This window comes from Pieris brassicae, chromosome 14, assembly GCF_905147105.1.
Source record: "Pieris brassicae chromosome 14, ilPieBrab1.1, whole genome shotgun sequence".
NCBI lineage: Eukaryota > Metazoa > Arthropoda > Insecta > Lepidoptera > Pieridae > Pieris > Pieris brassicae.
In genome coordinates, this window is record NC_059678.1 from 2,451,189 (window position 1) to 2,476,565 (window position 25,377).

General features: G+C 35.6%; 1 protein-coding gene across 6 annotated transcripts in view; it reads left to right on the plus strand.

The window, feature by feature from the left end:
* LOC123718222 (LIM domain-binding protein 2-like) overlaps positions 1 to 25,334 on the plus strand; it is a 40,709-nt gene extending 15,375 nt beyond the window's left edge. The window contains exons 1-9 of one of the 6 annotated variants that reach the window (XM_045674675.1): positions 11,011 to 11,026; positions 12,503 to 12,978; positions 16,821 to 16,896; positions 18,477 to 18,579; positions 19,566 to 19,738; positions 20,390 to 20,590; positions 21,236 to 21,371; positions 24,014 to 24,132; positions 25,093 to 25,334. In XM_045674675.1, coding sequence (XP_045530631.1) covers positions 12,848 to 12,978; positions 16,821 to 16,896; positions 18,477 to 18,579; positions 19,566 to 19,738; positions 20,390 to 20,590; positions 21,236 to 21,371; positions 24,014 to 24,132; positions 25,093 to 25,257 — 1,104 coding nt within the window. In that variant the 5' untranslated portion in view covers positions 11,011 to 11,026; positions 12,503 to 12,847 and the 3' untranslated portion in view covers positions 25,258 to 25,334. The other 5 variants (XM_045674672.1, XM_045674676.1, XM_045674674.1 and 2 more) reach the window with 5 other exon arrangements.
* The last annotated feature ends 43 nt before the right edge of the window (positions 25,335 to 25,377 follow it).

The window sequence follows — 25,377 nt, forward strand, 5'->3', positions numbered from 1 at the left end:
CGACGAACTGACTAAAGCGTCTAAATCAATTGACTTTGGATGGTTTAGCTTGTCTACATAGCATTATACCCACTCTCAATAACGATAACAATTGAGTAATAAAGTACTTTTTTAATTGCTGAAATTAGTAAAAATTGCGCAGCGGTGTACGTTCTTGTGTCGCTTTATTAACCTGGCCCGCAATAAACTCGACTGTCGGCATCATACGAACTTTCTAAGAAATTATTTCTTAAATATAAATATACTCCTACTAATAAGTAGGAGTAATGGATTATCTATACGTTATCATATTCTTAGTTCTGATTTTTCTTCTCTCCATTTAACGACATAAAATGCACAGTCCCTTCAATGTCGTAATATAGAGTTTACACTGTATATGGAAGAGATGATATTAAAACGGTTATCCCACGATGAATCGCAAATATGTCCCCTCTAGGGATATTACAACTCGTATCGCATATAAAACAGCTGTAAATCTATCAGTACATAGTCGTCGTTGGTTTTAGGGTTATGAATAGATTCAATATAAATTACGATGGGTATTTATTTGGAATAACAGCAACACAACCTTCAAGAAAAGAGCTTACCAGTGAGCGGTAGTGTTACCGTCAGAGGAACCTCGTTTTTTGTCTGCCGTCCTGTAAATAATGCCGAACCAATTCGAATTCGAGTATATCAAGAAAACTGGGTACCAATTCTTCAAAGGCCGGCAACGCACTTGTGAGGCTTCTGACAATGTGTGTTTATGAATGGCAGTATGACTTAACATTAGGTGAGCTTCCTACCCGTTCATACCCGTCATATTAAAAATATAATAGATACTATATAAATTACAAATCAAATGGGTGTTGGTTTTGTTATTATACACATAGTTATTGTTATTTCCGTAATTTATGTTGTTTTTTGTTCTGCAGTATGAACCTTTTTTGTGTAAAGGCCTCCTCGTGAACTTTCCATTTAGATTGGTTCTTAGTTCGTTGATACCTACTTTAACATAATGATTAACGAAACTTCCCTGATATACATTTTTGTGACTAAGTTCTATTCAACTTCAACGACAACCTTTAAACAAACCGAATTGCCCTTTAAGACATGAAAAATGGTTAAGTATATATTACTTAATATCGGAAAGTATTTCCATTAATGCGATCACGAAGTCACGAATTTACGAACAGGTACGGCAGCTTTTAGTTAATTTGTGCATTGCATTGACTGATTATGCCACATTATGTATATAAATATATGATAACAAATAAGGATTGTGCTGCTTGATGGAGGCCATCCACTCAGTCACTCGATACAGACGTCCCCAATTGATAGAGATTTCTTAAATATATAGAAAAATAAATAATATGTATAATGTAGTATACATAAAAATTATAAGAGGTGCAACGGGTGGCCTTATCACTAACAAGCGATGTCTTCCAGGGAACCATAGTAAGAAAAAAAAAAAGAAATATTATGGGTAAAGTGCATACCCAAATCTTATAAAAAATATTGAATTAATTAAACTATTAACTAAAAAGCTAATCTTATGATGATTCATGAATTGCGATGTTTGTTGTTTTTATTGAAAATAATATATCTTGTCTCTTTGTATAATAATATATCTTGGTTTTAAAACGAATGATCTCAGGGTAGAGAATTTTGTAAAAAACACGAGTTGTAAGTAATAAATATAGTATAGTTCAAATAACAATAGTATAGCAAAATATGAAAGTAAAAAGGTTTTGTTATACGTAATACATATAAAAAATATTAATAAAAATACAAGTTAATTAAATAAATTTCCCTAAAATGCTTTACAGATACGACAAATATTATATGATATGTATACATAGTATTAAAAATATATAATTTTATTCATGTAACTAAACATAACAAACAAATATACAGTATTTACAATACATTGTATCTTCTTAGTTGGTATCAACATATGAAAATCTAAACGTGTTGTATAGGGCTAAATTAAATTGATTTTTGTTTATATTTAATTAGTTTTTTTTTTTTAATTTTTAAAAGATTTTTTGTTTACTCGACCTATATGGTAAGAATAATAAATGTCAAATTAAAACAAATTTAATAAGTTTGGTCCCAGTGTCAATGTACCTTTAATGCTGGCATTGCTGTATTGCGATACTTATTCGTTGAGTGAGGAAAGCACCAACTCTGGGGACACCGGTACTATATACCAGGCGTCAAAATTACATTTATATTTATTAAACCGATATTAAATTAAAGCAGGAAAATGCAACTATTTTACGACGCTTTACTATGACTGAAGCATCTTGGCTATCTGTAATTGGCTTTCAAGGTCATGCTATCGTTGAATAGATTTGATTATCCGGTATATCAATTACATGTACACAATGGCTTCAATTTTATTACCATTGTCCAAATTAAATAACCAATACATAAAATAACTGTGGCCGCATCCGAGAGTTCGGTACACAATCAAGTATGCAATAAATGTCAAAACGTTTACCGCGTGTCACTTGCTTGTCACCGTAGCAATGATCATAACTGCTCAATCCATGTATAGCACTTGACGTTCAACGCACACATAGGCAATTTTATTGTCTTCGATTCACGTATTGTGCGGCTGTGTGAGTGAGTTCAACACGCTTGCATGACGCATCTAGAGAAGGTGGTAAATGAATTTTAGATATAATTTTTTACTGAAATTATGAAAAAAGTCTTGTACTCTTATTATTTTTCAGATTTCTCAACTTATTTAATTATACCTCTCGATTGTTTCTTGTGGAATTAAGATCCAAGTAGTTTTGTATGTATAGCTTATTTCAGTTTTAAATTTAAATTGTAATGATGTATTATAAAACGATTTTCAATCGAAGTGAACGTATATTTTAAAAGCAAATTACCCTGTGTTGAAAGTGCTTATCAATTTCAATGGCTCCAGCTAAGTTCTAATTACATAAAAAATCCAAATTAATGGACTGGATTGGGTTAGAAATGAAAAATTCTTGGTCCATCGACTCAATATATTGTTTGTTACGATGTTTACCACCTTTATTTCATTTTACTCTTTTTGGACAAAACTTGACAATAAAGTCTCTTTTATAGAAAAACTAACTATCTATGAATAATGATATGTTCCAAAACAATAACATTACTGAATAAATTATTACAATTTAAAATTCACTCGCGTTCTTCTTAATTTTGTAGTCGTAATATTGAGTGTGTGTGCGCGAGTTGTTTGTGTGAGTGTTGCCCCGTTTGTACTTGCTTTTTACTGTCTATGGTGACGGGCGAGTTGTTTATATACGAGTCGTGGAATATTTTGACTTTTACTTATTAAAATGCCATTAGGTTTATTACAATCTATTGCGGCGCTTCGTTTACGTGCAAACAGAAAGCTAGTCTGAAGGAGTCAGGCGTACACGCTTATATATTTTTTATTTTATTAAAGTACTCCTACATCTACTCATTAAACTATATTCAAACAATTACATTATACACAAAAGCCAAAAACGGAATACACATTCAAACATAAACATAAACCAGTTTTACCTATTTATACAAAAAACATAACAAAGTACAAATTCATACTAAATTCTAGATTTTGTTTGCGTATGTATTTTGCACGCAACTACCTAGTTGGTGAGGGGTTGAAGTAGAGGAAGTACTATAAGAAAAAAATAATAATTAACCATGATGAAAAATTATGGAGAATAAATAAATGATTCTCATATGAAAATAATTATAAAAACAATACAACCTTTAAAATTTTCTTAACTGATGTGTCTACTGTCTGTTGAAAACCTAACAAAAAAAGGTCAACATACCGAGTACTCGACCATTGTAAACGCGCATTGCTGATAGCTCCTTATCTCATCTACTACTACGTCAACAGACTACCCTTCTCTGTCCAACACATTACCTTCAATATCACCGTCCCTCTCGTACGCCATTACAACCATCTCGCTCGCTCTAATGAATTAAATCAACAACCTCTTGCTCGCTCCACGATGATCATCCGCGTTCGACGTTCCCCATTTGAATTTTATTTCGAATTTGGAATTCGATTTTTGAACATGACTTAAAATTATGAAGGCATTTTTTTATAATTGTGAATTTTGTCTTGTTATAATTCTAAGTTAAACATTCATAAATAACATTACATCATAAAATTAACTGTTTCGTTTACGTTGATGAATTGTTCACAATATGGCGATAATATTATCCTTCCTATATTATGTACCGATGAGGAAAACATATTTTATTAGAGGCATATCGAATTACTATTTAATTATTGCTAAGAAATAGGTATAGCTATTGTAGCATAGACAAATTGCGATACATTTTCGTATGGATAAATTAGATGGCGCTCCGCGGGCGTATTTGGAACTACACGAACATAGTTCGAATGTTCCTCCTATATGAAGATCTTGTATATGCGGCTTGATCCTTTGGCGTTGCGTAGAGGTGTGGGGTCACTCTGCATCTTCTACCGCATTTACCATGTAGAGTGTTCAGAATAGTGGCTCGGATTAATACCTGCTGCTGAGTTTAAAAATTCCACCCATATCACCCCGAGGTCTGTTCTACGACTGAGCGTTTTTTAAGGCAGTTTTTGCCAGCTGCCCACTGAAGTGCCGAACCAATTCGACTTTGTGAAAAGAGCACACCAATTCTTAAAAGGCCGGCAACGCAATCGCGAGCCCTGTGATTTTAAGAGTGTCCATGGGCGGCGGTGTCACTTGACATCAGGTGAGACTCCTGCCAGTTGGTTCTGTAAAAAAAATAAGACAGGATTTGTTTGAGCTGTCAAAAACGGACATATTGACGTATATACAGGTCACGAGTGTTCTATCCTTGTTCTTCTATTGTTGTCAGTGTTTCTTATCAAACACCACCGAAATGGCTTGACAGATTTTAATGATGTTTTTTGTGTATTCAGTAGTTTTTTTATGTTAATTTTCACACTGGTTTCCCCGCTATGATATCTATCATGGGACAGCCTGGATTTGAACGCACGACCTCGGTGTTGGGAATGGAATTGACTCGATGTTAACGCGCAGTAAACGGGAAACAGGATTCTCTACTTCCGGGTTGTCGTAAGTCATGTAATTTTTAAAAATAAAATAAATCAATGGCGCTACAACCTTTTTTTTAGGTTTGTGCCATGATTATTAATCTAATAGGCATGTAGGTGATCAGCCTTCGACATTTTAGAGACAAGCCGGTTTCCTCACGATGTTTTCCTGCACCGTTCGAGCTAATGTTAAATGCAATAGAAAGTCCATTGGTACAGCCGGGGATCGAACCTACGACCTCAGGGTCCGACTCCCATAGTCGGACGCTGAAGCCACTAGGGCAAAAATGCACGTTTAACCGCCTTAAAAAGGAGGTCAACTCTCATTTAATTGATAACATTTCAGTGAGTATTTTTTACTGTTGCTTTATTTTTCTATTCTTTCGTAATTTATCGTTAATTAAAAGAAAATATCTAAGTAGAATTGTTTTGTTGTTAAATTTCGTGTTTATTGATTGAGTATCTAAAAGTAATCCTGTATATTAATGACAGACTGACAGCCAAGAGCTGTCATTGTATGAAGTTTGACATTTGACGGCACACTAACGAGGTTGTGACTTGAGAATTTGAATAGGGACCTCAAAAAGGAATATAATGAAGTGTATTCAATTGTGTATCAGTCTGTAATTGAAAGGCCGGCAACGCACTTGCACTTAACTAAACCGGTGAGCCTGTTTCTCACCTATCAAGATATCAGGTAGTTAAAAGTCTTCTCTAGGAAGTTAGGAATGTGCTGCTCTTTGGATCTAAAGGAATCAAGAAATAGTCTGATCTGTTGGCCTATACTTGCCGGGGTTTGGCTTACTAAGGGATTCCGCCTTCTCCGGTGGCAGCGTCACCTTACCTTTACCTTAATGGCAATTTTTTTTGTAAGGAACCTCGCTGTTGGCCCTTAAGCCTTTACAGCTCAGCTCGGCCTGAATGGGCGTTTACCCACGACTAGAATGGCATCTCCTGTGGGATTCGAACCCCGGCTTGGGCCTTCGCGGGGTCACTGGAGTGAGCTAAGTACAAGCTAATTGCTAGTCAAGTCAAGTTAAATCATTTCATCAATCATCATCCCAATTAGACCACCTAAAATGGTAAAAACCGTTAAAATATAAAGATTTTAGTTGCCTATTCCAAACTTACTCTTTTAAAATTAGGATTTACAATATCTGTATACATTAGTTATATAATTATATAGAAGACAATGTACGCCTGGAATAAAGCTATACAGGTCAATTATTGAATTGTGTACAATCCAGCATGCTACAACCAAGGTCTTATAAATGAAATCCATACACGCGCTGACTTTAAAATGTAAAATCGCAAACTGTGTTAGTGTTACTGTACAGTTATACCGTAATAATGCATTCACTTAGGTTTTAGCCTAGAATTAAACTAAATTAGAGAGGAGTGTTTGCCTAGTGGCTTCAGTGCTACTCATCCCCGGCTCCAACGAAGGAAAACATGAAGAACTTGCTATGTATTGCAAATTTGGCTCCACATGTAGTACTTTTCTCGCCTCTGGACGGGAGCTCTCCAGTACCAACTCTGAATTGTTAACGACCAGTCAATTTCCGTGCGGCTTGATCCCTTGGCGTTGCGTAGATATTTGGGGTCTCTCTGCATCTTCTACTGCATATACCATGGAGTGTTCAGAGTAGTTGTCCGGACTTACCTGCAGATGAGTTTCATTATCGGACGTCAAGGCAGAATACGTATCACAACTAAGCATTTCTTAAGGTATTTTGCCTCACCACTATGTGGAACCAGCTGCCCACTGAAGTATTTAGAATATCGACTAAGGTCTTCAAGTTCTTCAAGAAACAATCGTACCAGTTCTTAAAAGGTATCACTTTATATCAGGTGAGACTCTGCTGCTGCTCGTTTGGCTTCTATTGTTGTGCCATTGATAAGGAGCTGCAACCATGTTCAACATGACATCTTAAGTAATTAAGAATAATTAAATAAATTAAAAATAAAGATTTGTCGTCTACGTATTTGTGTATTGTTTCCACGTGATTGTAAGTGCGTGCTTATTTCACCATGCCTCCTGCTGATGTCATGTGGATCATGGAGTGATGATTTTAGCTCCTTACAAACGTTGTGTAATACAAAAAAAAACTTGGCAATTAAAAAGAGTGGCGGAGAGTTTATCGCCAGTTCTTCTCTTCCGTTCTACGCCCTTGATTTGAGAACTGGCAGTCAATGTTAAATTAGAAGCATTTAATGTATATTTTTTTATTGACGTTCATAAGTGTACATTGTGTTACCTATATGAATAAATGATTTTTGACTTTGACACACATGTTCTAAAACCCGTACCGTCTTGAACAATTCAAAAACTATGTAGTCCTATAAAGTTATTTAGCTTAATTTTGTAGCAACTGGTGAAAAGGTACGCAAAACTAATTATGGACTTGACAAATCAAATTCACCTATATGAATAAATAACTTGGATTTTGTTTATGTTAAACCATTGTGTTTTTTAAAGCATATTATTATATTACTAGACACCCCCGCGTAGTTCGTTTCGCCTTTATATGATTTTACTTTGCCTGCCTTTTAGGTACATACCGTAATATGGAATATTTTGCTATGTTAACCTTGACTGTTCTCTCGACTTTTCGAGCATGAACATTTTTCTTTAAAAATGTTCAAAATTTTACTGGAAGAGCCAATGATATGCCTTCATAATTCAAGTAATAAAGTTTTGGCTTGTTTTAGCTATCAATATGGTTAAAAGGTGTATAAAAAATATCAATCACACAAATCCCCCACATCACACCATCACGTACATACCCTCACTTTGACACAATCACACATCGCAGCCAAATTAGCTGTGCTTAGTTAAAATGAATTGATCAATTTGTAAATATTGAATATTCCATGTTTCACTTTTTCTTAGGACAGATACCGGCAAACTTCTTGAGAATTAAACAAGGGAGTGGGGGAAAGTTTGCGTTTGGTACACAAACGTCGACTGATTTATCAATCACGCGATCGACACCAGACCCAGTGGTACCTAAAAATCGCTTCTGGAAAGTACATTTGTTCAAGATGTTTGCCGGTACATATCTTTATAATTGGTTGGTTATATTGGCCAAAATCAAAGGTAACTGCTTAATTCTATTGTATCAGGTACTTTATAATGTCATCGGCTATTACGACTATCGGTTTTTACGATCAAATGTGAGTAGTTCGATGTCGTTTTGACAGATTTTGTCTGTATAGTGATTAGCTGTAGTTTTGGGTAGTTTCGCGAACGGATGCTGTATGCTTGCGGCATCGTTGTCTTGCTCTTTAGCGAATTTTGTAAACGATTCTGTCATTAATAAGCATGCGCTAAGACGCATCTATACTTAACGTACTTTGATTTTGTAGAATTACGAAATGACACGTTAAAAATTCAACACGTTTTTGACATTCGCAAGTTAAGGTAACTTTCGAGTATCAAAGCTAGTAATGTGACTAGAAAGTAGGAGAAAACATGGGACGCATGAACGACTGTCGATACTGTGTCTTTGAACTAGTATTTTTCGTTGTTTATATTAGATTATCGAATTGTTAATAGATCTATATTGTTAGCTTTTAATATTTATTTAATAAAAAAAAATTATGAAACATATTCTTAAGAATATTGCTATATACGTACTACATTTGTTCGTTGTGTTATGAATTGACTCGAACATCGTTGGAGTATGTAATTTCCGACCTTAAGAACTAGATCAGCTATTACAATATGTCCATTACAATATGTCCCTACGTACAGTGCGTTTGGATAAGCTTATAATCTAAACAATAACGTCACAAAAGGCTAAAGACGTGAAGAAGTCGCTATATTGACACCTTGACGTGACGGGGGGGAGTGACGTGTCGATCGCGCGATTGGTAAATCAGTTGACGTTTGTGTCCCGCGCAGTGTACTATGCTCAAATTTCCCCCCACTCCCTTGTTTAATGCTCAAGAAGTTTGCCGGTATCTATAAATGTTCGAAAGTTCTTTATTTAAATTTTTTACAACTTTTTTTAAATTGTTTTGATTAAAGTGTTGTGCGTGATAATAATTTAACAATGATCGATGTCCAATACCTGGAGTCTCAGTTGAGAATACAATACAAGTTAAAGAGTTTACTATTACTGTAATAGGGTAACCATTTGTAATGTGTTCAAATTAAGGACAATTATAAATACATACTTTGACCTAAACTACAGATGCCAGACGAAACAAATGAACACCAAACTGATAAGGAAACATTCAAGTAATGCGTCAAGCAATTTTTGGAGATTCTTGACCCCCCCCCCCCCATGAAATAACCCCTAAAGACATCTGATGCCTAAGTCAATCAATTATCTAAAATTGTTGCTCTCATCTCTTTGTTGATTGTCCTGGGGCGTTCCCTTGAGCTCATTTAAGCGTGCAACCACCAGATACGCAAGTGGATCCACAGAATTAGAAAAGTTTATAAAATAAACTTATTTGTTCAAGGCGCACCAATACACTACACTAGTGTGCCGCGGTATACACCTTGCGGAACACCATATATGAAATAATTTAAAATAGTGAGAAAAACGTCTAATTTAAATTACCTAAAAGGCAATAAAATATAAAGTTATGTCAAAGTTTAGTTCAGTGTAATAAAATAATGGTTATGTAATTCTCGAACAGGTATTTCCGGTTATGGTGGTCAGTCACACCCGAAAAACCGGTGCAGTGTTGTGTCTGACAAATTGAATGGCCGAGGATTGTTTTCGAATGATTTATGTAATGAGTTGTTTTTAACAAACAGAACTAACAGTATTTGAAAATTGCTAAAAATTATTTGAATTTTCGTTTTTTGATTGTTTTGTAAATGTATCGTGTTTCGTTAACAACTCCCCAGTGGTTTCTTCCTAATAACTGTCATTCAAGTTAAGTGAACAATTTTACGTTACTGTTTAATAAAAAAAAATTGTGTATAAGAATTGTAGGAAGCTTGAAGTGGGGCATGGACCAGAAAAGTTTGGAGGATGATACTTATTTATTTAGAAAATTATAATACCAATTATTGAAAGGCTGACGCACTTGCGAGCCCTCTGGCATTGAGTGTCCATGGGCGGCGGTATCACATAACATCAGGTGAGCCGTAAAAAATTCCGATATGGAAACAAAATTTAAAAAAAATAACATTTGGTTAGGTTCATCTGGATGAGTGAGCCTAGTGGCTTCAGCGTTCGACTCTCATCATTAGTATCGTAGGTTCGATACCCGGCTGTGCACCAATGGACTTTCTTTCTATGTGCGCATTTAACATTCGCTCCAACGGTGAAGGAAAACGGCTCGACTTAGGCAAGCGATAGCGTGCGTCAGGCACAGAAGGCTGATCACTTGTCTATTAGATTGACAAATCATGAAATAGATACAGAAATCTGAGGCCCAGACCTAAAACAGTTGTAACGCCTATGATTTATTTAAAAAAGAAGAGAAATTACTGTCATATGTATTATATAATGATGGTATGTACTGTTAATTAATGTCTAGTACATGTAGTGAACATGTTAGGCCCGGAATAGAACATTAGGGATGAGAGTCACACACTGAAACCTACGTCAACACTGGTCTTTCTCTTACACTGATGATTTTTGTGTGTGTGTGCCAAAAATTGTTTGCCGGGAATCGAAGCCAGCAACTTCAGCTGTGCCGTAATGTACTTATTTGATTTAGCTAGATGTATGTGATTTAGAAAATTCGATAAAGTAAAAACTATATTGCACCTTACAACTGTTAAATCAATGCATTGTCTAACGCAATTGTTTATTTTCGATAATTTATATTAGATATATTCGTGTAAAAGCAACAAATCGTTTACAATCTCCCGCCACACCGGCCATATTAATACGTCATCAGCGGAATTCCGCGTCATCTGTGACAGCTGTCAAACGGCGTTGTCTCTGCTGATTGACAGATTATCTAGTCGCTCTTCGATTTCGCGTCCCCCGCGCACGTGTAAGCACTGTTTACCGGCTAAAGTCATTGACACGGCGTGACATACATTCGGTTGCTGACTCTACGCTAATACGCCCGCTTTTTCGCGACTGCATTGTCTTATCAGTGTTGTTTGGTCTCGCGATAAGACTCTGGTGGCTACGGTTCCGCTTTTTCTCGTGTTAGCAACAAGTTTGTGCCGAAACTGGAGCGAAATGTGCTAGAAGTCATTTGTATCGATCGCGTCTGACGTGTGTGCAATTTTATCTTTGTATTATGTGCATTTATTTTCTCGTATTGCTGGCTGAAAAAAAAATTTGCAATTATTTTCCCGCGCAACCCGGTGTTCCATTTTTAATTGCGAATGACGTTTATCGATTTATTTGAGCGTGTCGAACGATAGCATGACGTCGTTAACTGCAAAAACAACCCTTGTTTCTATTAGTTTTTGCTAAAAATCCTTGAAGTTAAATTAGAACGACGCGTAAATTACCTTATTCGTATTTTAACAATTGTAACGATATCGTCTTGATATTTTAATTATAAAAAAAGAGTTATATCGTCAAATAACATAAAATATGACGAGTTTCACGGGCACATCTCCGCTAGTTATTTATAACACACTGTTTGATTTGTGTACCGCGTCGTAGCTCACCTACATACCTATGTTCGTAGCGGAATGTATATTATGTACTGCATTATGTGTACGCGTCCGGTCTATGTGTGCGTGCGGTAATGAGCGCTCTATGTGCTAAGAAACAGTAAAAAGTATGGCGCGAGAGCACGGTGCGGCAACGCCGCGCGAGGCCGTGCCGGTGAAAACAATGCTCTCTTTACCTATCTATACTTTACATCTGGAATTCTTGTGTTGTAAATCATTTTTTTAGCACTACTATACTGGCGAATTTTATGTAAATTATATTGCATCATAAATGTTAATATTTACAGTGTATTAAAATAAAATCTCTATAAAAAAAACACATAATTACATATAATGTACAAATTAATGGAATGCGAAACTAAAGCATAAGCACAAAGGCTAAATTGTAGCGAAAACAAACAAACTTACACGAAAATAACCGGTAGAAAAAATACAACGTCGAATTGTTGACCTTTCCGAACACAATTCTATCGCCAGCTGACGCGACGTTGCCGCACTTACGTGTACTCAACTATCTAAGAGCTTATCGCCTCTGTTGCATTGAGTTAGGGGCGACAATCGCGTATCAGTGTCAAGTATATAATGGATTTAGGACGTTCTTCACGCTGAGATGGCTCTTCCCGCGCGAAAAATTCGAAATTTTATCAGTCGTGTTCGCGAGTTTCTATGGCGTACATGATTTGCCGATGGAATTGTTTCATTTTCGTAATTAATTGGAGCTTTTTTTTGCACGCATTTTTTGAATTTATATTAGTTAATTTTGATTATTTAGACTGTTTTAAGCGTTTAATGTGTTTACGTTTTTTGTTTTAAACTTTTATTCATTGCTTTTCTAGTGAACTGAACTAAGTGATTGTGGTAAAGTGAAACTTACAAGACATTTTATGTGAAAACTTTAAGTGCTTAGCGCTTTCAAAACCCTATTTATTTTTTGTGATCAAATTGATTGTGATATTACGGAAATTATCGGTTCAACGAACATTTGTGTGTGTGAAATTTCAACACGACGGTCGAGTTTCGTCATTCTACGAATTAAGAATTACCGCTAAAAATTGTGAATTCAAAAAAGGAACACGTACTAATTGTTAAAATTTGATATTCGAAATTTGAAAAGTGCACAAGACATAGAGGGGCAGGTGTTTAACGCGGCCGATAGATGGCGCGGTGACAAAGTGGCCTACATGCCAGTCGCGCTGGGCTCGCTCGGCGGTGAGGGCGAGTACCACCACATCTCACCGCACCAACACCTCCAGTACCATGAGTACGCGCCGCCGCCGCCCATATATCATACAATACCGGATCCATACTTTAGGTAAAGTAGATAAATTCAGTAAAGAAATTTATAACATTCGTAGACTGAAGGCCGTCCATAGTTTCGTATTCATTTATGTTACAAAAACTTTGCACGGAGTGTTAAACTCGAGGTTATAAGAGATTTTTTTTTATTGAATAGGCAAAGCACGACACGGGAGTCAGATCGTTTCGATTTTAGGCCCGTATAAACGTCAATCAAATTTAGATCTATATTTATATATTTCGAATATAGCAATGAGGTCAATATGTAAAAATTTAGTACATTTGACGTATGGGAGTTACTTTCTTACATTCAATTCTCCCATAGTGGGAACTGTATGTAAGAATTCTTTCTGTAGATTTGAGAATCCGCGTTGTCCGGCACAGAGTAATGCCAACGATCGTTCGACATGTTAGGTATATTGTTGGTGCACAGGCGTAGGTGACCCTAGAGCTGGCGGTATCGCTCATAAAGCTGATAAATTTTCAATATACAGCATTAAAGGTACACATGCCTCGGAGACAGCTATTACATTTTCTGAATATTATTTAACCTTTTTAGGACTGGGCCTCAGATGTCTGTATCTATTTCATGATTTGTCAAGGTAATAGGCAAGTAGGTGATCAGCCTTCCGTGCCTGACGCACGCCGTCGACTTTTTAGAGACAAGCCGGTTTCCTCACGAGCGAATTTTAAATGAGAAAGAAAGTCCATTGGTGCACAGCCGGGGATCGAACCTTCGACCTTAGGGATGAGAGTCTCATGCAGAAGCCACTAGGGCAACACTGCTGCTCTTAATTATTATAACTATTATTTATTGATAATATAATATATAAAAAAAACTGAAGAAAAACTCATTTCAATGTATTGTCTTTGGTTAACATAGGTTTTACACATTGAAAGAAAACAATTTTTTTTAACCGGATTAAAGCTATTTAAGCTAGCTATATAAGATCTTCAATACAAATAGCTTTAATCCGGTAAAAAATTGTTTTTTTCATTTCAATGTGTTATGGGACTGCTTATCGGTCATCGCTGACCATGATTTTAAGGTCATCCAAAGACAAAACATCCATGGACAAATATGGTTCATTGAAAAAGTCTCTTTGGACCTCTGGAAGCAGACAATATGTTACTTCAGCGCTGAAAACAGCGCTACGGATGTTGAGGAACTATTGCATGCAACGTTGGCCGTGTCTAAGACGTTGCCCAGCAACTGCTTCCAGCTGATGTCTTCCCAGGGAGACAACTACAAGTTTTAAATTCATTTAGCTTTTGTTTTACATGGCATATTGTTTGTTTAAACCTAAACATAACAATCAAACACAAAAACCTGCTTAAGACGATTTCTCTACCAAAAACGCGTCTTAAGCGAGAAAGCGTATTATGCGGGACAGGAAAAATAAAACGTACTACATACTATTATGTATTATGTTCTAATTTTGGTATATATAGGTAGTAAATTATAAATTTATGAATTATACTAAATACGTATCGTAATTATTCTTTAAAATAATCACTTATTTTGGTTTGACAGAAAGATTTTGATGGATTAGCAATTAAAAGATTTTCAACATAATTCAACTTTTGCAGTGCATCTCCGCTTTGATGAAAAGTAGCTACATAGTGTCTTAAATCATTAACAGCTGATAAATCCTGGGCTTTTGACAAAAACGCAGTTGACTCATCTTCCGTTATTACTTAGGGCTTTGTTTTGTGTCTTATTCACATTCTCAATAAGAAAGTTAAGAAATCTATGAAAATATGTCACAAGTGGCAGAGACTGGCGTAAAGTGGCGTATTATGCGAGAAATCGTATTAAACGTTATCGTCTTAAACGGGTTCTACTGTAAACAGTATTTACAATTGCTTTAACCTACATAGTAATAATACAAATAATTAAAAAACTATTAGTACCAACGACCAACCAACGCAGCCTCGGTCTACTGGATTTTCTCTTGTGAGTTCAGTTAGGACCTTGGGCTTTTGTGCTCGGCATCCCTTTTGGTCCAGACCAACATATGGAACATTACTGTATAGTTTTCCGGTCTTAAAACTGGTTTTAAGGTTTTTCTGTGCAATTTCCTCAATTTTTCACGTCATAAAAACCTTCCTACGAGTTGAAGGAATAAAACAAATACTCAGCGGTCTTGTTATATAGATACATACACAAGAAACCGTTCAGATATAATTTCTCAATGAAAACGAATTCACTTTGTAGGCTTCATAAATTACTTAGATAACATTTAACTGTGACCAGTGTTATAGTATAATTGAATACATTAGAAATTAAAAAATGTTTTCTTTATGCTATTATAACTACGAAAACAAATAAATTTATGAGAATATTGCAATACCAGAAGAATTAATGAAGTAGATTTTTTATTGTATAGTTTTCGTATCGAGTAAACTATACGAATACTTTTCGATAGCGAACGTTACCCAATATTTCCAGCAATGGGTCAATTGAATATGTCAAACTTCTATCTTGGACGACAAGTGGTTTAAGACAGGTCTTCCGTGCTATTTTGAGGTTTATAGACCTCAGGGTCACAAAATTAGGCTCCGGCAGATTTTTTATATAGAAATGGAGGAAAAACGGGCCTCGATGTTAAGTGATGTGGACATCTCAAGGTTTGCGAGTGCCATGTCGGCCTTTCAAATGCGAAAGCTAAAGTGTGGCGCAGACCTACCCGAGGTGGGTTGCTCACCTAGTCTTTAAATAGCAGAGATTCTGATATGGGTCTGACATTATCCTGACATTTTTTGGGGCAGGATGCGCAAACGCATTTGAGGGGACAAAAGTATCTCAATGTTATCATGAATTAAAAGTATCTAAAATCCTAAAATCTAAACCTAAAATCTGATAAAACATTAGTAAATTGTGGAGGCATGAAAGTACCCTCATTTAGTTTAAAACAACGCGTAGGTTTCGAGTTTATTTAAAAATCATGAGCGCAAAAGCAGTTCCAGAATTTGAGTCAGTACGTAAATGTAAATTATGAATACATATGTACATAATTATAATGTACAGTCAATAAATTTCTGGTAGTTATAAAATAAAAATAAAACAATGGCGCTACAACCTTTTTAGGTCTAGCCCTCAGATGTCTGTATCTGTTTCATGATCATTTGTTAATCGAATAGGCAAGTAGGTGGTCAGCCTTCTGTGCCTGACGCGCGCCTTAGACTTTTTGGGACTAAGGCAAGGTTACCTCACGATGTTTTCCCTCTCCGTTCGAGCGAATGTTAAATGGAATAGAAAGTCTATTGGTGCACAGCCGGGGATCGAAGCTACGACCTCAGGGATGAGACTCGCACGTTGAAGCCACTAGGGCAACACTAGTCGTTATAAAGCTTTATCTTAAACTTTTATAACTGATCGAAAACATTTTACCTTAGCGCCATCTATTGTCGAGTGTACACTCGAAACATGTTCTATGGTATTTATTCTTCTAAATCATATAACAGTATTGCCAGGATTATGTGATTAAATCTATTTGCATTTCTCTTCTGATCTCCTCTTACCCATATAATATTTTGCTTAATTACCTGTACACTTCTGTACGACACTTGAACGTATTCATGGAAGTGATGTGGATGTCACTCTACATCTATCACCATGGAGTGTTCAGAGGAGTTCGGATGAAAGTAGTAGCTGAGTCCGTTATACAACTACTGAGCGTTTCTTAAGGCAGTTTTTGCCGCGCCCCACCACTATCGAACAAGGTACCCTCAGCAGTATTTGAGGGTACCTATTCTTTAAAGTGCTGCGAACTGCGAACGCCTCTTGTTCGTTTGCTACCTGTTCTAAAAATATAATATAAACAATAAACTAATTATCTTAAACGAATGTTTCAGGAGGCATGCACCGTACTTCGGACAGCCAGACTACAGAGTATATGAACTCAACAAAAGATTACAACAGAGGACAGAGGTGAGAAAAAATTATTTTTTTAAATAACTGACTGATTATGTCATCGCGAGATTTTTGACGCGCGGGAGGAGGACTGTCAAGTCTGTCTTACGGCCATGGATTTTGACAGATCGGAGAGTTGTGGTTAGAATTGTCTTTGGCATCAAAGTGAATGTCAAAGTAACTTTATTCATATAGGTAACCAAGTACACTTATGACCGTCAAAAAAAATGTTAAATAGATTTTTGATTGATGGGAGAGTTACGATCAGCATTGTCTTTGACATCAAAGTCAACGTCAAAGTAACTATTCATATAGGTAACCAAGGAGACTTATGACCGTCAGAATTAATTCTAAATTTACATTTCTTACGAGTTCTTAAATTAAGGACGTAGAGCGAGGAAGAAGAACTGGCAAGAAACGCTCCGCATCTCTTTTTAATCGCCAAGTTTTGAGTCAAAGCGAGAGTTTGAATCGCTCTAGTGTCTGTGGTTTTGTAGGACATTTGTATCTGTTTCATTCATTTTCTATAGGCCTGCTCTATGCCTACCATTGGATTAATGGATAAATATTAAATATCACTAATCACAATATGTCGATATTGGCGGTCTTATTGCTATAATATACACATTACGATAAAAAATATTTTTTAAAATTGCAAGACTCTTTTTTATTCATGTACACAACAAAATGACTGCTTTGGCTAGGTTACAATGATGTCAATTTGTCTCAGAAGATTTATATTAAAATTCTGTTAGTTTAGTAACAGTAAGAGTTAACTCGTCCCTTAAAGGCCGGCTTAGCATCCACTAAAAATGAGTGTCAAAGTCAACAATCATTTATTCATATAGGTAACACACTTATGAACGTCAATAAAAAAGAAATATACATTAAATGCTTCTAATTTTATATTGACTGCCAGTTATGCCATCAAGGGCGTAGAACGAAAGAGAAATACATAGTCGAAATAACTAACATCACCGCGTACACGAATTCAACTACGACCAGTCACCACAATTAGCTGCGATGATGTGCCTTTTTGGGCGTCCCGTAGGGTCATTTTCCCTTCCTATTCGATAAAAAAAATACAATATTTTGCGTTAAATAAAAATTAATATAATTAATAATATTTGTTTTATCTAGTTAATAATTAAAATCATAAATTCTATCATAAACAAATTTACTTCGTAAAGTTTTCTTCTTTTCTAACTAGATGGCGCTAAACAAAATTTATTTATAACAAACTAGATGGCGCTTTACAAAATTAGTGGCTTCATCCATCCTCACATCCCTGAGGTAGTAGGTTCGATTCCCGGCTGTGCACAAATCGACTTTCTTTCTATGTGCTCGGTTAATGTATGTTTCTTTTTTTTGACGTTCAGAAGTGTGTTACCGATATGAATAAATGAGTTTTGATTTTGACTTTGTAATATCGTGAGGAAACCGGCTTGCCCTAGACCCAAAAAGTCGACGGCGTGCTTGTCATATGGCTGATCATCTACTTCCACATTAGGTTAACACCTGATCATGAATACCTGAGGCCCAGACCTAAAAAAATTGTGTTACTGATGATATACTAAAACTTATTATTATCATTCCAGGACTCTGATAATTTATGGTGGGACGCGTTCGCGACGGAATTCTTTGAAGACGACGCGACGCTCACACTTACCTTCTGTTTAGAAGATGGACCCAAACGATACAGTTAGTATTCAAAAAAAATCACCAATTCGAATATTTTACTCCTTAAACTATAAGAAAGGTTTCTCATGGAGTGAAAACTTAAAAATCTCTTTTTATTCTGGATAGCGAAGTCTGTTTGTAAATTTTCTATATGTTGGTATGTAGCAATTAAACAAAGCTCGCGAGGGTAGTTAGTAAAAATATAAATGTGTGCGTGTACTTAGTATACACGTAACCAGTGAAACTTCTTTATGGCCTTATTTTTCGAAAACTATGCAACTTTACAGATAATGGTTAAATAAAATAAAATTAGATAAAGTTTAACGAAAGGCTTTTATTATCATAGACACGAATACAAATAATAATATTATTTCATTTTACCTTATAACTAATCACATAATTTCATTAATTGTAATAGAATTATTACTATCAATGTTATCGTTATTATATATTTTTTGTTATTAATGGCTTCGAATCTGTTCGAATCAGCCGTGGTAGGGACAAGAAAAGATGGCGCGTAACGGAAAAATGTGACGGTAATTTTTTTTTCAAGAAGTTTCACTTTAAACAAAATTTGAAAATGTTCAGATACTAACTGAACTAACAGTAAACTTAGTACACTACAATGTAAAAAAAAAGGAACTGTCGTTCAAAGGCCGGCAACGCACCTACTAAAATGGGTATCCATGGGCTCTGATGACTGCCCTATTCGGACGTCCCGAATAAATAAAAAATACAAATGAATGTTGCCAGTTCTCAATCTTAAATGCGAGACGAACTGTTAGGTATTGCTACCAGGACTTTATAAATTTAAAAGAACTTTAACCAATTCTAAAGGGCATTATAAACATCAAAATGAGGCTTGTAGACTAAAATTGGCACGGCTGATGACGTGTATCTCTTTCGTTTATATTAGGTTTTCCATGTAAATAAAATAAAATTTTAAATAAATATTATAATATTTTGTGCGACAAATTGCATCTAACAAGACTGTTTATCATTTTCAGCAATAGGAAGGACGCTCATACCGCGATACTTCCGTAGTATATACGAGGGTGGCGTGTCAGAGTTGTACTACACAATGAGACAGCCCAAGGAGTCGTTTCACAATACCAGCATCACATTAGACTGCGATCATTGTACTATGGTCACGCATCACGGGAAACCGATGTTCACAAAGGTACGCTCCTGTTAACTTATGTTAGCCTGGTACTTTTTATTTGTAACTATTGCTAATAGGCCCATACCCAACTTTCAATGGGGGGGGGGGGGGTTAAATAAAGGCTAATTAGTTGCGACACATAAATGATGTGTGTAAATAGTGCAAGCCTGTGTATGTTTTATCAAAATCGGTTTAGTAGTTTTGTATAGACAATTCCGCTGGTAGCTCTCATGGCTACCTATTCGAGTCTGACTTCAACTACTATACTCAATTATTTTCAATCCAAAAACTCTTTCTTATCTTAAAAATCATTTCAAATTCTCACATTCAGATTATATGTTACGCTCCACCAATAGATGTTTATTGGAGCCACAGCTCATCCTTCTTGGGCAATTCGTTTAGGATCTCCGCCATTAAGTCGTGGCTGCCCGACTCCATATGATTGGCTACCTCATCTCTCTCAAAACTCTTCTGCATAAACATTTCTTAATATCCTAACAAGGGGGGTTGTAATTGCAGTTAACTTCTTGCCCCCCCCCCCCATTGGCGCACGTTGCGGCCCTTTTCTTATATTATTTGTGTTTTTTTTTAATGCAACGAGTTGTGAATAAATAAAGTATACCTAATACTAGTCTAGATATACATTAATTCAATTCTCAACTCTTCCAGGTGTGTACAGAAGGTCGGCTAATCCTCGAGTTCACATTCGACGATCTAATGCGTATAAAATCGTGGCATATGGCGGTACGCGCCCACCGTGAGCTGATCCCGCGACAGGCGGTCCATCCGCCGGACCACGCCTCGCTGGACCAGCTCGCGAAGAACATTACCCGCCAGGGAATCACTAACTCAACGCTCAACTATTTGAGGGTAGGTTATTTTGAAAGTACCCTCCAATTGGGATTTTACAGTAAATAAGGCGATTTTGGCTATTTATGGGTCTAGTATGATATGTTTGTGTGCAGAGCAATGTTGGTCCAGTGGCTTCAGCGTGAGACTGTCGATTAGTAGATTCAATGCCAATGTGCGCCAATGGAATTTCTATGTGCGCATTTACCATTAGCTCGAAAGGAAAACATCATGAGGAATCCGGCTTGCCAAACGACGGCGTGTGTCAGGTGCCTACCAGGATCACCTACTTGTCTATTAGATTGACAAATAATTAAATCTGAGGCCCAGACCTAAAAAGGTTGGAGCGCCACTGGTTTGTTTGTTTTAGTAAGACATGTTTAGCCGTGTCTAATTACCGTAAAACACGAATTGCTTCACGATATTTTTCGTGGTTTCAACTCAAAATCTCTTAATTATAAGGAAGAATACATAATAGTCGTCTGTCTTTTCAATTTTTAAAAGGCCGGCAACGCACTTGCGGCCTCCGGGCAATGTGTATAGGCGGTGTTATCACTTAACATCAGGTGAGCCTTCTGCCCAAACGCCTCCTATTACAGAAAAAAAAATCTACACGTTCTAAAATGCTAATTGTTGTGAACTAAAAAATATTTTCGCAATTTTCAGTTGTGCGTCATACTAGAACCAATGCAAGAGTTAATGTCGAGGCACAAAGCGTACGCGCTATCTCCACGGGACTGCCTCAAGACGACGCTCTTCCAGAAGTGGCAGCGGATGGTCGCGCCGCCAGGTAAGGCCACACGTACGTTTACCGCTAGAACTGTACGCATGTTATGTGATCCTGGTAGTTTTGAATTTGTTACAAATGTAAACGACAAGCATTAATATGGGTATGGGCCATGGGGACCATAAACGTTTGAGGTCGCTATTGGAAGTTAGAGAGTACCGGTTCGTTTATGTGATCCTGGTAGTTTTTAATTTGTTATGAGGGGCTTAACAAAGGTATTTTGAACTCCCAATAGCAATTGTATGTAAGCCTTAAGAAAAACAGTTTGAAGGGATTAAAGCTATGTTAAAAGCTATTTTAACAAAAGATAATACTGTATAGCCTTACAACAATATTTGATATGGTTAAGGGCGCAACGTCGATATCGCTATTGGAAGTTAGAGAGTACCGGTCCGTTTATGTGATCCTGGTAGTTTTTCATGGCTTAATACAACGAAACCACGTACTCCGCCAAGTGTTTCCTTCCTTTTTAATCCTTGTCAATCCTTTTTAATATTGGAGTTTATCCAGCGCTGGTATTCTGTAATTAGCTTAGCAATGTAAAGTTTTCGTACCACGCGATCTTGAGATATGGAGACGAGTGTTATATAAATTTTCATACGTAAAAAATACCAAATCATTGTTACTATTAGGAAGTTCTAATACCGGCGTTTTTTTTTCATTATTAAAAAAAAATTCGCGAGATTACCAATTTTTACTCATTTGTTTTAAGTACAATTTAGACTTTAGCACAAATTTCTTAGTTGTACATTAAAACGTTTAGCTAGAAACTGTTTGCATGTCATGTGATCCTGGTAGTTAGACTAAAAAAATAGTCATTTCTATGACAGCATGGTTTTTTTTAAAACTTTGAATATATATAATATATTTATTTTATACATTTCTTTCTATATAGTTATGTATGTAAAGTAAAGTAGTTAAATCAGAGAGTTAATTGAATCTCTAGACAGTTAATTAAAAATCGATATTTAATCAAGTCGCTAAAGTTCCGTCAGATAAGTGAGGGAACGAAACTTTTAACGAGATTCCTAAGCAACAAAATTAACCTAACCGAACCATTTATAATAAAAGCAAAACACGGAATTTTCAAGATTATTAATCAACACGCTGGCTTTCGGGCAGACAGACAGTTAAACGTTTTCGACGTTGCTTTATTTAAATCAAAATGCAACTTGATTGAATATCGACATTTAATGAGCTGTCTAGAGATTCAATTAACTCTCTGATTTAACTACTTTACTGGGACATATGCATAAATAGCCACACAGGCATATAGTTCATGCCAAAACATTATTACTAAGGTGTGACTGACTCCCGTACGTTAAGAATGATTTTCCCGCTAAGTGTCATTTCTGAATGAACATAAAAACAGTCATAAAATCATGTCTTAGTGATTGCATTCACATTGACAAACATTCCATATAAAGTTTTATAAACATATCATTCACAGAATATGTAGCATGCCTTATGAAGACAACGGTTAAATTTTATATTTGTATGTTTTATTATGCATGTATATTTACCGACATATATTATTAATTTCTGTATGTATTCTTTGAAGAATAAACACAAGGGTCTCCAAGCGAAATTAACAAATTATTTACAGAAAAATCTCAAAGCTATGACTAGTAACATAGTCGCAGTTACCTTTTTTTAATCACAACACAGTTATAGTAAAAGAATATTAATCAAATTAAAAGTACAGTGCCACATACTTTTCTTGGCCGGTAAAAGCATTGCCAGTAAATAAAAATCTACCAATAAGGGGAATAATTTGTCATGCAGGCTAAGTTAATAATTTATTGAAATGTCTTAACAACACAATATCCAAGTACCCCCCCCCCCCCCCTCCAAAAAGTAAATAATTACTGTTGACGTAATCACCAAATAAGAAAATCAAAGGAAACCACCACTAATTTTTGTAAGATGTTGGTTAAAATTATTTAATGTACAAAGAAATTACAGAAAGTAATCAATGTCAGTCTGACATTCCAAAATGGCGACGGTAGTACTGATTTCAGCCGCTGACCAAGAAAAGTTTGTGTACATATTGTTGTCAATAAATTAAATAACGCTTAGCAAATTTATTATGTAATATATAGAAGAGAACTTCCTTTAGAGATTCCTAGTGCTTATGATACTAAGATATTTTATTATGTATTTAAGTTTATAAAAGTCATGGTTACAGTTTAGGCAGAGGGAAAGAAAAAAAAAATGTGTGTTACACTAGTGTTCACACGTAAGAAGTGAAACTTCTTTATGACCTTATTTTTCGAAAAAAGATTGGTTAAATAATGTTAAATTAGATAAAGTTTATACAAATAATACAATTATTTCATTTTACCTTATTACTGCTAAGATTATTACAGAATTTCATTAATTGTAATAGAATTATTACAATCATTGTTATCGTAATTATTATTTTTGTTATTAATTGCTTCGAATCAACCGTGGTAGGGACAAGAAAAATAACTGATTAAGAAGTTTCACTTCAAAAATATTTTCTCTAGCAAAAAGTTACTATTTTAATAACTTTTATAAATGGTAATTTAGATCATTATTTAGTAATGGTAAAGAGGCCACTCAACAAAAGTTAAATACCTATGATAATAATTAATTTAGTTTTAGACATATATGTAATTAAATAATAATTACAGAGTCTCAACGTCCGGCGAGCAAGCGTCGTAAGCGCAAAGGTAGCGCCGGCGCAAATGCCGCACCCCCCGCACCCGCTAAGAAACGATCACCTGGACCCAACTTCAGTCTTGCCTCACAGGTAATAAAAACAATTTTGTTTAGTCTCAGTAGTTCTGGGCTGATTTATTTAGGATAAAACAGATACATCTCTATAAAATAAAACATTAATTAGACAATCCACAAAAAGTTTCACTGCAAAACAACATGCAGAATGTTACTTAAGCAGACAATACAACACAAATTTATAAATCAGAACGACATACGATAAGTAGTTATCTTGAGGTAGAAGACAAGGCTTAGGATAGAAATAGTTTTTTAAAATAATGTTAAATGAGAATTCAATCTCGGCCAAATTTTTAAGATGTAAGGAATAAAAATCACAGTCCATATAGCGCAGAATCGGTCCTATATAGTATATCATATATAATCATATTTATTTATTTATAAACACTTTGTTACATTGCAATATTAAAAAAAAATTGAACATAATTAAATCAAAAGGAGGGCAGTGGCGGCCCTATCGCCTTCGAGCGATCTCTTCCATGCAACCACTGTGAGTAAAGAAAAAAAATGTATTAAATTACATAAGATAGGCAAGAAGTACAAAAATACATGTTATTAAGACAAAATTAAACAGGAAATAAAAAACAAACTAAACTAAAAAGATGATACATTAAAAGTAAAAAGACACATAAATCTTATCCTAGGTCAAGTACGCTGAAAAATTTCTGGTTAAAAGTGCTTTTTACTCCCTATGTACACTGTAACCGCAGGCCTGAGATCAAAAAATCTTGTCATAAAAACTATGATAAAATCAAAAATTGCAAATAGCGGCCTCTGTCGGCTAAGTAGGGCGAAATGTTTTTTTTTTTAATATAAAATGAGATCAAAAATAAATATAGTCTATGGTATTGGGATGGCGATTTGAAAGATATTTTTAAATCGGTCCAATTTTGAGTACACAAAAAGCAAAATTCAATAGAATATCTTTAAAAACATACTAGATATATAGATTGTAAATAATATTTATTATTTTCAGGATGTGATGGTAGTCGGCGAGCCGTCACTAATGGGAGGTGAATTTGGCGACGAAGATGAACGACTGATTACGAGACTCGAGAACACGCAATACGAAGGCGATGGCGTCGAATGGAGCAACCCTCCCCCCGCTTCCCCCGCCAAGACGCCCCCTGGCAACCACTGACGTCACTGGCCCTAGTGGCCCTAGCTGAATCGCCCGGCGCTGTCGATATAAATAAATAATATAGGCCTTTACGGATATTCATGTGTTTTATTTATGAAGAGATACAATTACAAAAATGTA